This window comes from Pan troglodytes, chromosome 1 (assembly GCF_028858775.2).
Source record: "Pan troglodytes isolate AG18354 chromosome 1, NHGRI_mPanTro3-v2.0_pri, whole genome shotgun sequence".
Taxonomy (NCBI): domain Eukaryota; kingdom Metazoa; phylum Chordata; class Mammalia; order Primates; family Hominidae; genus Pan; species Pan troglodytes.
The window spans coordinates 72053980-72067899 of NC_072398.2; the positions used below are offsets into that span (position 1 = coordinate 72053980).

At 41.8% G+C, this 13920-nt stretch overlaps 1 protein-coding gene across 1 annotated transcript in view; it reads left to right on the forward strand.

The window, feature by feature from the left end:
- Positions 1–13920, forward strand: part of ASTN1 (astrotactin 1) — a 303816-nt gene that overhangs the window by 140845 nt on the left and 149051 nt on the right. Inside the window, exons 7-8 of the mRNA XM_514021.8 lie at positions 44–211; positions 8737–8821. Coding sequence (XP_514021.3) covers positions 44–211; positions 8737–8821 — 253 coding nt within the window. The remainder of the gene's footprint in view (positions 1–43; positions 212–8736; positions 8822–13920) is intronic.

Below are 13920 nucleotides of genomic sequence, written 5' to 3' on the forward strand. Positions count from 1 at the left end.
TGTGTTGCACATATAGGCATGCTTCCTTTCTCTCACCCTGCAGGGAGCCGCTTCATCTTGCTGGAGGGGAGCCAGCTGGATGCCAGTGACTGGCTGAACCCTGCCCAAGTGGTTCTCTTCTCTCAGCAGAACTCCAGCGGACCCTGGGCCATGGACCTCTGTGCCCGGCGGCTCCTGGACCCCTGTGAACACCAATGCGACCCCGAAACTGGTAGGCAGGAGCACCGGGCAGCGGGTAACTGTCAGAGAGATCATGCCTCTTGCAATCACTCCCTTGAAATTCAGACCATGCCTCCCAACTCCCCGTCCCACTGCCATCTCGAGCCTAGACCATGCGGACTGCCTGCATGTGGTTGGGCCGCAGAGCTTATTGGCTAAAACTGTGGTAATTTTCTGGCAGAAGACTCGGAAGGATACTAACTGTAGTCCCAAGCCAGAAAACTCAGTTTTAGGATGACTTCCATAACCCATTTATCCCATAGTCAGGGGATATTTAAATACTGGGGCTAGACATTTTATGATGATAAAATTAATGCATGTTTATTGTAGAAAACTTTTTAAAAATTAGAAAAGTTTATAGAAGAAAATGATAATCATCAATATTTCTATCTCCTGGATAAGTCACTTTTAAAATTTTAATGTCCTCCCTTCCAGTCTCTTTACTATGCATGATTTTTAAGGGCTTCCTAGAAGCATACTAAGTCTAGTAGGGTTCTCCTGCTTTTTTCACTTAACATTCCATCATAACTTTTCCAGAATCATTAAATAATCCTCAAACACATAATTTTAATGGCCATTTGGTATTCCATTGTATGTCTATATCATAGCTCATTTAAACAGTCCCCTATTATTTGACATTTAGGATGCTTTAAATTTTTAATTTTTATAAATACTATTAAAATGAACATCTTTACACATAAATGCTGGACACATTTGAAGTTATTTTCTTCAGATAAATCTTAGTGAGAGAGTACTGGGTCAAAGAGTAGGAACGTCTTCAAGTCTGTTATACTATCAAATGGAGCTGGGGTTTCCCTGAGGGAGGGTTCAAATTCTAGTGTGGCATGAATTAGAGCTCTCCCATTGCTCCTTGGGTTCCAACAAAGCCAGGAGCATGGATCTCTTATTTCAGTTTGCTTTGCACTTTCACTGAAGAAGACATTCACCTACAGTAGTCTCTATGATGGCTTGTTTTTGGTAAATTGAGTACCACAAATAGATCCTTCCCAAAGTAGTATGATCCCTTAGAGCAAAGGAAAGCGTTAAAGTGATATCTAAGATTCCCAAGCTAAACGTTGCTGGAGTTGGGGCCCAACCCCTGAAGCTTTTTGTACAGCATGTGCAGCCACCCCCCGCCAACCCCCTCTACCCCAGCCCACCACACTCGCATCTTCTTCAGGTGCTGAGGTAGAGAGATCTTAATAGAGGATGAGTCTAAGATATCTAGCCCTTACTTCTGTTATAATCTATGACTAGATCCCTCTGGGAGAGTAGCAGGTAACTGAAACATCTAAAATTCACCATCTTAGGTGTTAAAGTTGTTTTATGTGGGCCCATCACAGAGATTCTAGGCCCCCATATGGAGGAGAAAGTACAACATTTTAAACATCTGAAGTCTAAGACTGTGCTTACTTGCTGCTCCTCCCACGCTGTCAGGCAAACACCAAACCAAACAGATGGGCTGTGTACCATGCCCAAAAGCTAGTATGCTTGGGAGAAATTAAAAAGAGCTAATCTCAGAGGTGGGGGCTCTCCATGCAACTGAGCTAGTCTCTGGTACCCTAGTTCTCCAGCTGGCTTGGATTGGAAGGATTTGGGACAATCTCAGTTGTTAAACTCACTTCTGAGAGAAGCTTGATCCCCGGGGGGAGCTTTGGATGCTCCTACTTGGATTTTAAAGAAAAGGAAGCACACCTTCAGTTACATGTGAAAAGAAGGGATTGGTGCTTTAGGCTTGGAGGGGTCTCAATGATAAACTGCCTCTATGCTTTACATTCACATTTGAATTCCTTAAGAAGTTACACGATTTGCCCAAAGTCCCACAGCTACCTAAAGCAGAGTCTGTGTTTTATTTATCATGAAATCTGCAAAGGTGGGATTATAAAGGGTTGCTTAATTTCCCCAGACATGTCAGATCCAACATAGTTGTCATTCAAAACTATTTAAAAAACAACCATTACTAAGCATTACTGTTCCATGTGCCAGGAAGCTGCTTGTCTACAGCAAAGCTCTCCCATCAACTCTTCAGTCCCTTCCAGATGTCTCATTTCTAATCCCTGCTGAAAATGACTTTGGGAAGCCCCTCCCCTGCTAATAGCTTCTCAGTGTCTGTGACAATGAATGAATTTCCAATTGGAAAGACACAGAGGAAGACTAAAAATAATCTCCCAAACCCCAAGACAAAACTAAGGTGCAGCATCTTCATTTTGGATAGCAGCTGAGAAACAATACTGCAAAGACTCTCATTTTCATGAATGCTGGAATTGGAAAGCATTGGTGATGTGGTCATCCCACATGCTCATCAGTAAGAAACTTTATCGCCTCCCACACTCCATCCCAGAGCCTTTCTCCAAAGAGCTGAGTGTGGGAATTGGCTTCAAGTCAAGTCGACTTTATTTTTGAAATCCTCTAGCTAGCTTACTTGGAAATGTCATAGTGTTGGGACATGTGCTTTCCCAGCCATACTGAGGGGTCTGCCCATATGGATGCATGGAGCTGTGCAGTGCACTTGTGTACTTTTACACACACACACACACACACAAACACACAAACACAGATGCTCAGTCACTGCAAAGGAGCAGCCTCCTGGTGCCAGAGCTCTCCTCAGGCATCCTTCCTAAGAGCATCCCCAAGTGAGTCTCTGTTTACCTGTCACCTGCACCATGCTTCAGAACACCAGGTGTGAGAGACACAATAATGCACTCCCAAAAATGTCCACATTCTCATCTCCAGGACCTGTGAATGTGTCATGTTACATGGCAAAGGAGAGTTAGTGATGCATATGGAATGGAGGTTGCTAAACAACTGGCTTTAAAACAGGGAGATTTGGGGGGAAGATTATCTGAGTGGTCAAAATGTAATCACAAGCGTTCTTAGAAGTGAAATAGGGAGGCAGAAAAGGAGGTCAGAGTGAGGTGATGTGAGGAGGACTCAAGCAGCCATTACAGACTTTGAATATGGAGGAAGGAGGCATGAGCCAAGGAATGTCAGCAGCCTCTAGAAGCTGGAAAAGGCAAGAACACAGAAAATAGATTCTCCCGGGTGCCTCCAGAAGGCAACATAGCTCTATAGACGCCTTGATTTTAGCCCAGTGAAACTCATGTTAAACTTCTGGTAAGATAATAAATGTATGTTGTTTTAAACCACTTTCTTTGTGGTATGCTTTTACTGTAGGAATAGAAAACTTATACACTAAGGAAGGAGAGAAAAGATAGGCCAGGCGTGGCAGCTCACACCTATAATCCCAGCACTTTGGGAGGCTAAGGGAGGCAGATTGCTTGAGCCCAGGAATTCAAGATCAGCCTGGACAACATGGCATAAACCCCATCTCTAATAAAAATACAAAAAATTAAACAGGCATGGTGGTGCAACACCTGTAGTTCTAGCTACTCAGGAGGCTGAGGCAAAAGGATTGCCTGAGTCTGGGAGGTCGAGGCTGCAGTGAGCCGAGATTGCACCATTCCACTCCAGCCACAGTGACAGAATGAGACCCTGTCTCAAATAAATAAATAAATAGAATAAAAAGAAAATACAAAAATAGAAAGAAAAAGCATTGTTTTGCTCCCTCTTTATATCCTCCTTGTGCAATTTATAGACTTTTCAAAGATGTATCAGGAATCTGTGGAAGAACTGGAGCTGGAGAATACTTGCTGATCTGTTTTTCATTCCAGCCTCCCTCTGTATTTCTATTCTAGCAACATGCTACCTGGGAGGGATGTAATATACCTAGAGCACTCAGCCCAATGCATGGGATATACTCAGCACTAGCAACTATTCTTAAGATCATCAAGTGCCCAAAGGCTTTCCAATTTGAACTTGGATGCACTTGAGAAATGGTAGGCTGGTACCCCAAGGTATGCCTGCCATTCCCAATCTTCTGCTGAGCACTGTGACCTCTTCTAACAGTTCTCATTCTATAACAATTTATGTTTTTATCATTTGGCTGTCGGGTAATTCAGCATGCATGTAAATTAGGTTCATTGCATTGACAATTTCAGAAAGCCTACTGTGTGCCCTTCCAGGTCAGGGGAGACCAGTGGGAAATACCTAGGAAAAAAATGGTTTTCGGTAAAAATAAGGATAGGTGATGTTTGAGAGCTCACTGTGTGTCAAGCATTGTGCTTTACTTAGATTACATAATTGGAGCTTCACTGTAACACTATGAAGTAGGTGGTACTCTTATTCCCATTTTACAGAGTTGTTGACTTATCTGCCCAAGATCACTTACCTAGTTAATGACCTAGCTGGACTTCAAACTCAGGCTGCCTGACTCAGAACTCACACTCCTGACCATTATTCAAACCTGTCCCCACTGCTCAAGCTGCAGGAAAGGAACTAAGACAGAAGGCTTAGAATTGTTTCACTTCTATGTGGCTGCAGCAGAGCCCCAGCCCCCTGATGCTTTGCTGTTAGCCCCCTTTGCCAACTGCACCCTGACATTCTCTCCCATATGTCCCCAGGTTTGTAACCCCAGGTGTGCCTCTGGTTAAGTGGGGCTAACAGCAAAACACTAGGGCTGCATGGCTTAATGCTCCCTGGATCCAGCCAGAGGTTGACTTTCCCTGCACTTTGCAAGGGTTTTTTTGTTACGGTTGTATGTTTGTTTGATTATTTTGGTTTTGTGTTTTTGATGGAGACACAGACTACCTGGTTTCAGTGACCTTTCTCTTTCCTCTCTCCCTGGCCTTCGTTCTGCCATATGGACAGCTATGGAGGCTTCACACACCTGCTTTATTTCACAGCCCCCATCAATCCTGGCCACAGACCCCTCATTGCCCTTTTCAAGATATGTAGCTTTTATGGTTCTGCAAGGAGCATAGGCTTCCCAGCTAAATTAAGTTTTAATCTTTATCCAAGACGTTCACTGAAATCTCTTCTGTCCCAGGTCTTTCCATAGGCCAGACCCAACCATGTGGAAATGTGTAAACCTGTTGAGGGGCATTCGACCCACTTCCCAGACTCAAACCAGCTGCCCTCTTCTTTGCTTGCTCTGAACCGCTGTCTCTCTCTCTAACCTTCCCTGTTTTTGTTTGTTGGTTGGTTGGTTGGTTTGGATTTTTACCTAATTTGGCAGGGTAGCTCTGTCCCGATTTTGTTCCTGATACCTGGATTGCTAACACATGCTACACTCCGTTCTGTAACTCCATTAAAGCACCTTCCTTTAGGATGTTCTTTTGGCACACTTCCCTCTGACTCCCTTGCCAGAGTTGCTTGGGGATATTTGACCCTGGACTTGCCTCCTTTCTGATGTCTCTGCTGGGAAGGGAGATCAAACAATTAGATAATACCCAAGTCAGATATCTTACAAAGATTTCCCTTTTTAGAAGGAGCACACCCAATTTTATTTCATAAAAGCCAACCCCTTCCTGAAGCATAGAAGCGGTTGAGGGCATTTGGCCTTGATCTGTATTTTCCTCATGGAGAACTTATGGTGAGCCCAGCCATGTCTGAGGACCCCTAGCTTCAAGGTTTTTCTTTAATCTTTGAATGAGATTTATGCCTCAGTCCTTCAGCTGTAGAATGGGAAGTGACCAAAAGCACTATCCATCATCCAAGGTACCTCGAGGCGTCTACTGTCAGGGTACCAAGCACAGATCAAGTGCAGCTGTCTCCAGACCCTGCACCAACTACCTTTCAGGGCCTTTTCTTTTTCACAGTGTGGTTGCCTGAGTGCTCCTGCAGGGCACACTCTATCTGGCTGGGCTCTCCTCCTTACCATGACACGTCTCTCCGTTGGAGTCCTATGTACACCACCATGGAGTCGGCGCCTCATGCGTTCCCACCATCTGTCACAGCAGATGCAGAGGCTGTAACACTTCTAGCTTAGGAGGGCATCCAACACCCTTGTGGGGTCTTTAAAATTCACAGCTAACAGTCGGAGCCTGTGCTTTCACGAAACCCCTCTTAAAGTCAAGATTTAGCAGTTGGTTGCCATAGCAACTCCCCCCATCAAGTCTGAAATCCTTTCGTTGGAGATGGCCAAACTGGTTTTGTGGAGGAATACAGACGAGGAATGCTTGGTGGGTTCCAGAAATGAGGATCCTGTGAGAGGCAAATTTTGGAGATCCCCAAAATCTAGCGTGATGTGTTTGAAAATTTCTCTGTTTCTTGGACTTTGGGCTGCGTCTGCCATTATGTGGAGGAAAGCTTTATTGGTTGTCGGCAGTATGTCCCCTCATTGTAATGAGTGACGGAAGTCTCATAAGGAGATAATGACTACGAAGGCAATTTGAGAAGGTAAATGTGCTATACAAATGGTAGGTATTGCTGTCATTAGGAAAATAAGGCTCGGCTTGAACTCTGAGTTGTTACTGCATTTATTTTTACATGTTTTGTGGTAACTAGATATCAAATGTGGAAGAGAACTCCCATTTTTGTCAATCCCTAATTCTAGGCAAGGCATCTAGCCGAGACTATTCTAAGAGTCAGAGTGATGGCTTTGACAAACTCCTAAGGTTACTTCCTGCTTCTAAATATGCCCATGGCTAATTGTCCACAGAAGGACAACCAGGAGAGTGTCTTTCCCGAAAGGAAAAGTATATTCGAGACCTTGACCTATTAATTGGCTTACATATCTGCATCTTGGGGGTGAGGTGTAAATATCTGTAAATATAGGGCAAATCCTTTAATTAATTTATTTTCTACTGCACAGTATTTGTCAAAGACCTACTCATATGGGGGAAGACTAACCTCGTTCCTTGTTTCTGCCCTATGTATCTTATAGTCTAGCATCCGTGCTTTCTTTGGAATTGAGAAGGTGTGAAGCCTTCTCAATGAAGCCAGGCTCCTGGTACTCTCTTCTTTTGCCCTCCCCAGTAGTTGCCTTCTTTATCTTTCCTTTTATCAAATAAACAGCCTTCATCCACAAACCTTATCATCAACCATCTAATTTAAAGCTGTGTTTTTCTATTTTTGGCTCAGAGCTCCCTGACCATTTCTAGATATAGCTCAGTACCACTGAAGCCAATAAACTTGAACCTACTGTGGATCCAGCCCATGTAGAAGCCAGAATTCACCATGCAGGAGACAATGTCCTGATCAAATACTCCCTGTGGGTTTTTTTTTTTTTTTTTTTTTTTTTTTACAAATGAAGAGGTTTTCACTCTACTTCTCAGAACATTGAGCTGAACTGCTGTGGGGGACAAAAATGGTGTGATCTGGTAGTGAGTCTCTGATGGACAGCCGCTTGTAGGTCAATCTTGAAATGAATGGCTAAGCTAAGATGCTAAAAAAAGCTCTTGCTCAGGCCCTATCCAATACCTTCCCCCTTAACTGTGAGGCCCCTTCACTTCGTTTTTACTGGATTTTATCTTCAGAAAGAGAAAATAGCACTCAAAGCTATTATTCTATTTATATCATCTTAAAGTGTTTCTTTCTGGAGAGATAAAGAAATGGTATGCCCATCATTTCACTAGGACATGGCACCTTTGTTATTTACAAATTTTGGAAAGTCACACTTTGTTCTTTCACAAGGTATAAATTAAGCAGACATTTAAATAGTAGGAACTAGTGTTGTAGTGTAACTGGCCTCAGTAGTTTCGGCTACATCTCATTGCATAAAGAATTATTAACATAATGAAGCAGCAACAATTTTCTTCAAAATCAGAGTAAATAGAGCAATGATTCTTAATCTTTTGGGGATCTTGGATTTACTTGTAAATCAGATGAATGTTATGGGACCCTGCCTCAAAAAAAATGCATATACGCACATATACAGTTTTGCATGAAATTCCAGAAGATTCATGGGTCCCTTGGTATACTAATGGAATAACAAATTATAATGAAACGTAGTGATATCCTAAACAAATGTGGAATTGTAGATGATTCTTCTGGTGACCCACTCCCAGATAATTAATCATTTTTACTTAAAAGCTAAAACCCAGAGTTCCTTTAAAACCATAATAGATGTAAGAGGCCTCCTGTGCATATAGTAGTTGTTCTATGAGCTAGCAGCCTGGCATGGTGGGAGAAAAAGGTCTGGAGTCAGACAGACATAGGCTCAAACATTAACTGTCACTTACAAGCTGTCTACAAGCCTTCAATTTTCTCAAGGCTGTTTTTCCCATTAGCATAACATAGCCAATAATACCTACTTTCCAAGATTCCTAGAAATATTTGGTGAAATAATTCACTTATGCAGTCTTTAAACATTATTATTCATCTACTATGTGCCTTGTAGTATACTGGGCATTGAGAAAATAAAGATGAAAAAGTCCTTTTCCTCAAAGAATTGTTGGTCTTTGTGCTTACAGAGCATATATAATAGATGCTTTCTAAATACTAGATTCCTCTTCTATGAAAAGTATCACACACTGGAGAATGGAGAGATTGGTTGGAGTATTCATTTATGTGAGTGGTGGAGAGGGGAGTATATGACATAATGGAACTTACTGTCTCATTCATGCTAATATCAGAGTAAGAGTTTACCCTGACTATTTCATGTTAATTTTTACAAACACAGACATGTTAATCAATTCCTTCATGTTTCTCTTTCTTCCTCCTTACCCTGCTTCTAAGGGGAATGCCTCTGCTATGAAGGCTACATGAAGGATCCAGTACATAAGCACCTTTGCATTCGGAACGAATGGGGGACAAACCAGGGGTAAGTGAGGGCATGACGACTTAGCTGGTTCCCACATATCACTGCTCCTTACACAGACATGACGTGGAGCAACTGCATGGAGAGGAATAGAGCTAAAGGGTGGCTATATTCTGAACAGCAAATGGGTAAAAATGTCACTATGCCTTTCCATATTTATACCATTCCAGTGACGTCCATATCATCTTTTTCTCCATTTACGAGCCTCTGACTCGCAGCCCTGCAGCTTCCAGCTGGGATCTGAAAATCAAGCTGTCCCTCTCTTCCTTTTCACACCACCACCAGCCATGAGGATTCCACAGGCAGAATTTAGCTGATGATTTTGTTGGAGACACATGAAGCCACAGAGACTCCAATGTAGCTCTCCCAGAGCCTGATAAGCTTTGCAAGACTGACATGAGTGGAAATTTGTTTTCACCAGGACTGTCAGCAGGGGTGACATACAGAGACTCAGGAAGTACTCTGTATTGAATAAGAGAGTATTTTTGCTTGATCCCCAATTACCATTTCCCAATGAGACTTTTGTTTTCCCCTAGACACACACGAGTGGGACAAAGTAGTTATCTCATGTATTCCTTTTTTGTTTTTATTTTTTACATTTTGGAATGTTTTATTGGGATAAAAAATATATAACATACAATGTGTCATTTAACCATTTTTAAGTATACAATTCAGTGGCATTAAGTAAATTCACATTATGCAAGCATCCCACTATTCACTTTCTATTGCCTTTTTTTTTTTTTAATTGAGATATTGTCTTGCTTTGTTGCCCAGGCTGGAGTGTAGTGGCATGATCATAGCTCACAGTAACATCCAACTCCTGGCCTCAAGCCATCCTCCCACCTCAGCCTCCCAAAGTGCTGGGATTACTGGCATGAGCCACTGTGCCCTGCCCTCTATTACTTTTTAAAAGCAACTTTTTAGTTTCCTTTAGATGTTGAGAGTTTACTTTCTGCATTGGCTGGGTCCTGAAGGAGGGTGGGAGGAGAAGGGGATCAATAAATGCGAACTAATAATAGCAATCAATGGAACAGGAAAAACTAGAAAGAAATCAAGGCAAAAGCCGTCTCAGAATGGTTGCTTGGATTGCAAATTAGATATGTGTTTGCAGCTTGACAGGTGGAAAAAAGAAACCAATGTCATTTCAGACATCGCCATGGAGGACTCACATCCCTGAGGTCAATGATCTGCCCCTTCCGTGTGATTCTGATGAGACCTAACCTAGAATACTGAATGTAGTTCTGGACTCTCAAAGCAATAAATATGGTGACAAATGGGTGAGCGTTTGGAGAAGAGCAATAAAAATGATTGAAGAGCCCAAGGGAGTGATTTATGATAAAAGGATAGAAGAACTCAACTCTGAGAACTTAGCCAGCTGATGACTAAGTCAAGGCATGATAGATGCCCATAGATGTTAGGAGAGGGCAAATGTTCTGGAACAGGTTGAAGTTGAGGGATAAGGACAAGAGAAAATGCAGTTGGGGAAAGGAAATCTGAGTCACAGGTCAGAAAACTTGGGGAAGTCAAAACGCCATGAAATTTTTCTGTTCGTGAAAATGAAGGATTGCTCAGTTTTGGCAGAATTTGAGATCATATCACAGAGAGAGCCCACAAATTTTAGAGGAATGTGTTTGTAGAAGGGCAGCTACATATAGGCAGCCTGTTATTGAAAGATTGGGGAGAAGGGCAGAAGGTTTGGCTGATAGATGTGCAGTGGGATATGAATGAGTAATACCACTGGCTATTTACATTCTATGGAGTCCCCTTACCATCTTTGCCTCTGAAATGTTTGCATAGTTTCTGGGGATCCAAAACTTTAGCTAATCGGATGGCTAAGAATTGCAGTGGACTGTGGTTCTTACTGATTAAAATAGTGTAAAAAGTGATGGATAACCAATCTCTGTCTCTTAGCTGCTGACTTGCTGCTGGAGAAAACAATGACAAAATATTTCACTTCTGCCCTGAGTGATCCAGGCTGGCTCACTGTAGTGACTGGATTTGGTGGTTAATCACTCAAGCCTCCACATCTCTAGCCTTGTAGACAGATCATGTGAGGATGGGCCTGACTTCACTTGATAATTGCATAAGCCTTCATCATTCCCTCTGGCTGTATGTAGAGACAGTCTTAGGATGTAGACAAGAGTCTCAGGGGAAATGTTTGAGGTCCCAGCATAAGTGTCATTTAAAACAAGACAGGCTAAAGCAGTGAGTTATAGACTGACAGAAACGTTAGCCCCAGGAAATAGACAAGAAGACCTAATCTGTCATTTCCATCTTTAATTTCCATTATTCTATGATTATCACTGTCTATGAGGTCTCATTTTGGACACTAATAAAATAATGGAGCAACTGTTAGGAGGAGGAAAAAAGTGACTACCTTGAGGATAATGGAACCAGGAGTGATAAGCAGTGTGAGTTTATATGTACTCAGTATTTAAAAAGCGCCAGACAAATGACTGTATTTTTCCTCATAAAATGACAAGGTAAGTGAAAAGTATAAGAAGCCATACATCTTGATTTAAATCAGGGATCCGATGCCATGTTTCTTTAAATGATTCTCACAAAATTAATCGAAATTTGTTTGAACATGAAGACTGTCACTCGAATTGAAAACTGTCTGACAGATTGCCAACTAATGATACATATTGGGGTATTATGGAAAAATCAATGGTATGTCTGATTTTCCTGAATATTTTATTTAATTCTCCTGAAGTGGAGGTAAGCAGCCCATGTGTGAATGGTTTTCACTTAATATTCTTGTATTGCATACATTAAAATAGCTGAACATTCCTTTGAAGTAGAACAACCAAATCCTAGGCCAAATAGTTAAAACAAATTCTTTAGTGAAATATCAAGGTCAATGTACCAGGAGAAAAGTAGCAATAAGCCTTTATGACTTTCAGACAAGGAAGAAAATTGATCAAGGACACTGATATAAGAAGTTACAAATTGATTTTTTTTTTGAGGTGGAGGAGTGGCACCTGCAACTTTACCCAGCCTCTGCCTCCTTCTAGTTTCCTGGTCCTGAATGTGCATGTGTGTGTGTTTGTGTGTGTGCACGCATGTGTGTGCATGTGTGTATGCATGTGTGTGGTGTATGTGTGTGTGTGCGTGCATGTGTGTGTGGTGTGTGTGAGTGGTGCCTGTGCATTATGTGTGCACATGTGGTATATGTGTGATTGTATGGTATGTACGTGTGTGTGTGTGTGTGTGTGTGTATGTGCATGACAGGAAGCCAGTTTGTTTATAGTAATTCTCTCACCACTCCATCATTTATTCTCCCACTCATTTGTATTTTCAACAGATATTCACCCCATTACCTATTGTGGTCCAGGGTATGCTAGGTTGTTATTTATAGAAGAAGATGTGGTTCCTGCTCTGGAAGAACTAACAGTCTACGTAGACAGTTGAAAGAGTAACAAGTAATTGCAATGAAATCTAATACTTATTAAAATAAAGATGTGAGCGAAAGTCTGTGGCATTGAAATTTAAGGGGTGACTTATGTGAGGTCAAAAATATGGAATAGGGTTTCATGGAGAATTTGGATTGTGAACTGTTCTACTTGCCAGATAACAAAGGTCATTCTAAGCAAAGGGAACTAGCATGCAGAAAGGTACGGAGACATGAGAAACATGGTTTTTTCAGGAATGGTAAATAAAAAGCTCAATGTAGCATAAGAATTCACTTTCCAGAGAGAGGATAAGAGGCTGGTAAGGTGGCAAAAGACTAGATAGCAAAGAGGTCTTGTTTACTGAGGCTGTGGACATTAAAGCCCCCATACTAGACCCGCTAGCAGGAGGGAGGGAGACGTTCCAGGTGTACTCTCACTACACTTTACTTTTTTGGGACCTTTCATATTAAATTTAAATGATCCTAAAAAGCAAAGAAACAAACACGAAACCTCTTGGGGTTAGCTAGACTTTTATTTATCTGGATTATCTCAGTAAAACATATTCCTAAAATTGTCCTATAGATAAAAGTCAAGACCAAACAGCCAAGAATGGCAGAGAATTGGAGACCATATGCAGAAAGCATGTGAATCGAGGAGGTTGCAATCATTTCCTGGTGACTCCAGTTCTGCCACAATTGCTCAGGCAGAAATGAGGCAGGTTGAAACATTTGTGTGTTGGTCTTAGTGGTGAAGCTAGTCACTTCAGCTCAGCCAGGTGACAGGGTCCAGATGGCAAATTACAAGATCATTGAATTCAGTGCACAAGAAGGTCCTATTCACTAAGAGTAAAAATAGCTTCAGAAAGATTTAAACAAAGTCACAGATGACAGATTTCTAATGGGTTATTAAAAGAACATGGAATGTTTGAGGTTACAGCCTTGGTCTTTGAGGTTGGCAACAAAATCAATCATTCCCTGCCACAACATCCCCTGTGACCCTGCTGCCAGGCACAGGACCCAGGGTGGACAGGTCTTACCCCTGCACAGTGGCTTACCTTGTCTTCTGTCTCCCCTGTATGAATTCACTGAATAACTCCTTGGCCTGCTATCCCTGTGGCTGCATAGACACAGCCGGGGACTATTAAAGTCTGTGTTTGATATTTGTTTGCTAGGACAACAAGGACAAATTGGAAGTTTTCACAGAAGAGAATTGAAAACAATAAACAAGGGTGGAGGAGGCAAGAGAGATTGATTTACATGAAAATATTAGAGGAGGAAAAACAGATTTATGTAGCTACTTTGGAAATGATTACAAAAGACTATAATCATGTTTTTTTGTTAAATTAAAAGTACACCCAAGGGCCTCTAGATACAATTTTCAGAAGATTACAATTAGGTTAAATTCATGCATGTGAGGATTCCCAGTAAATAATAGCCTGATTTCTTATTCTGGCATCTCAGATACAGAGGGCAACACCAAGGAGATTCCCCACTAGAGAGATATAAAATATCACTAGATTTCAATGCTGAAGGATGGAGACAGAGCGATCATTCATGAGATGGGAAGTGACCTGCTGTGGAAAATGAACAGGTGTTTCTCCAAGGTGTTAGAAGCTGTTGTCAGGAATGGTCCTGCCCATCAGAGTACTTCTTCCTTACACTGCCTGCTCTGGAGGCAATGCACTTACCATGACATGCCAAGTAGGTGCAC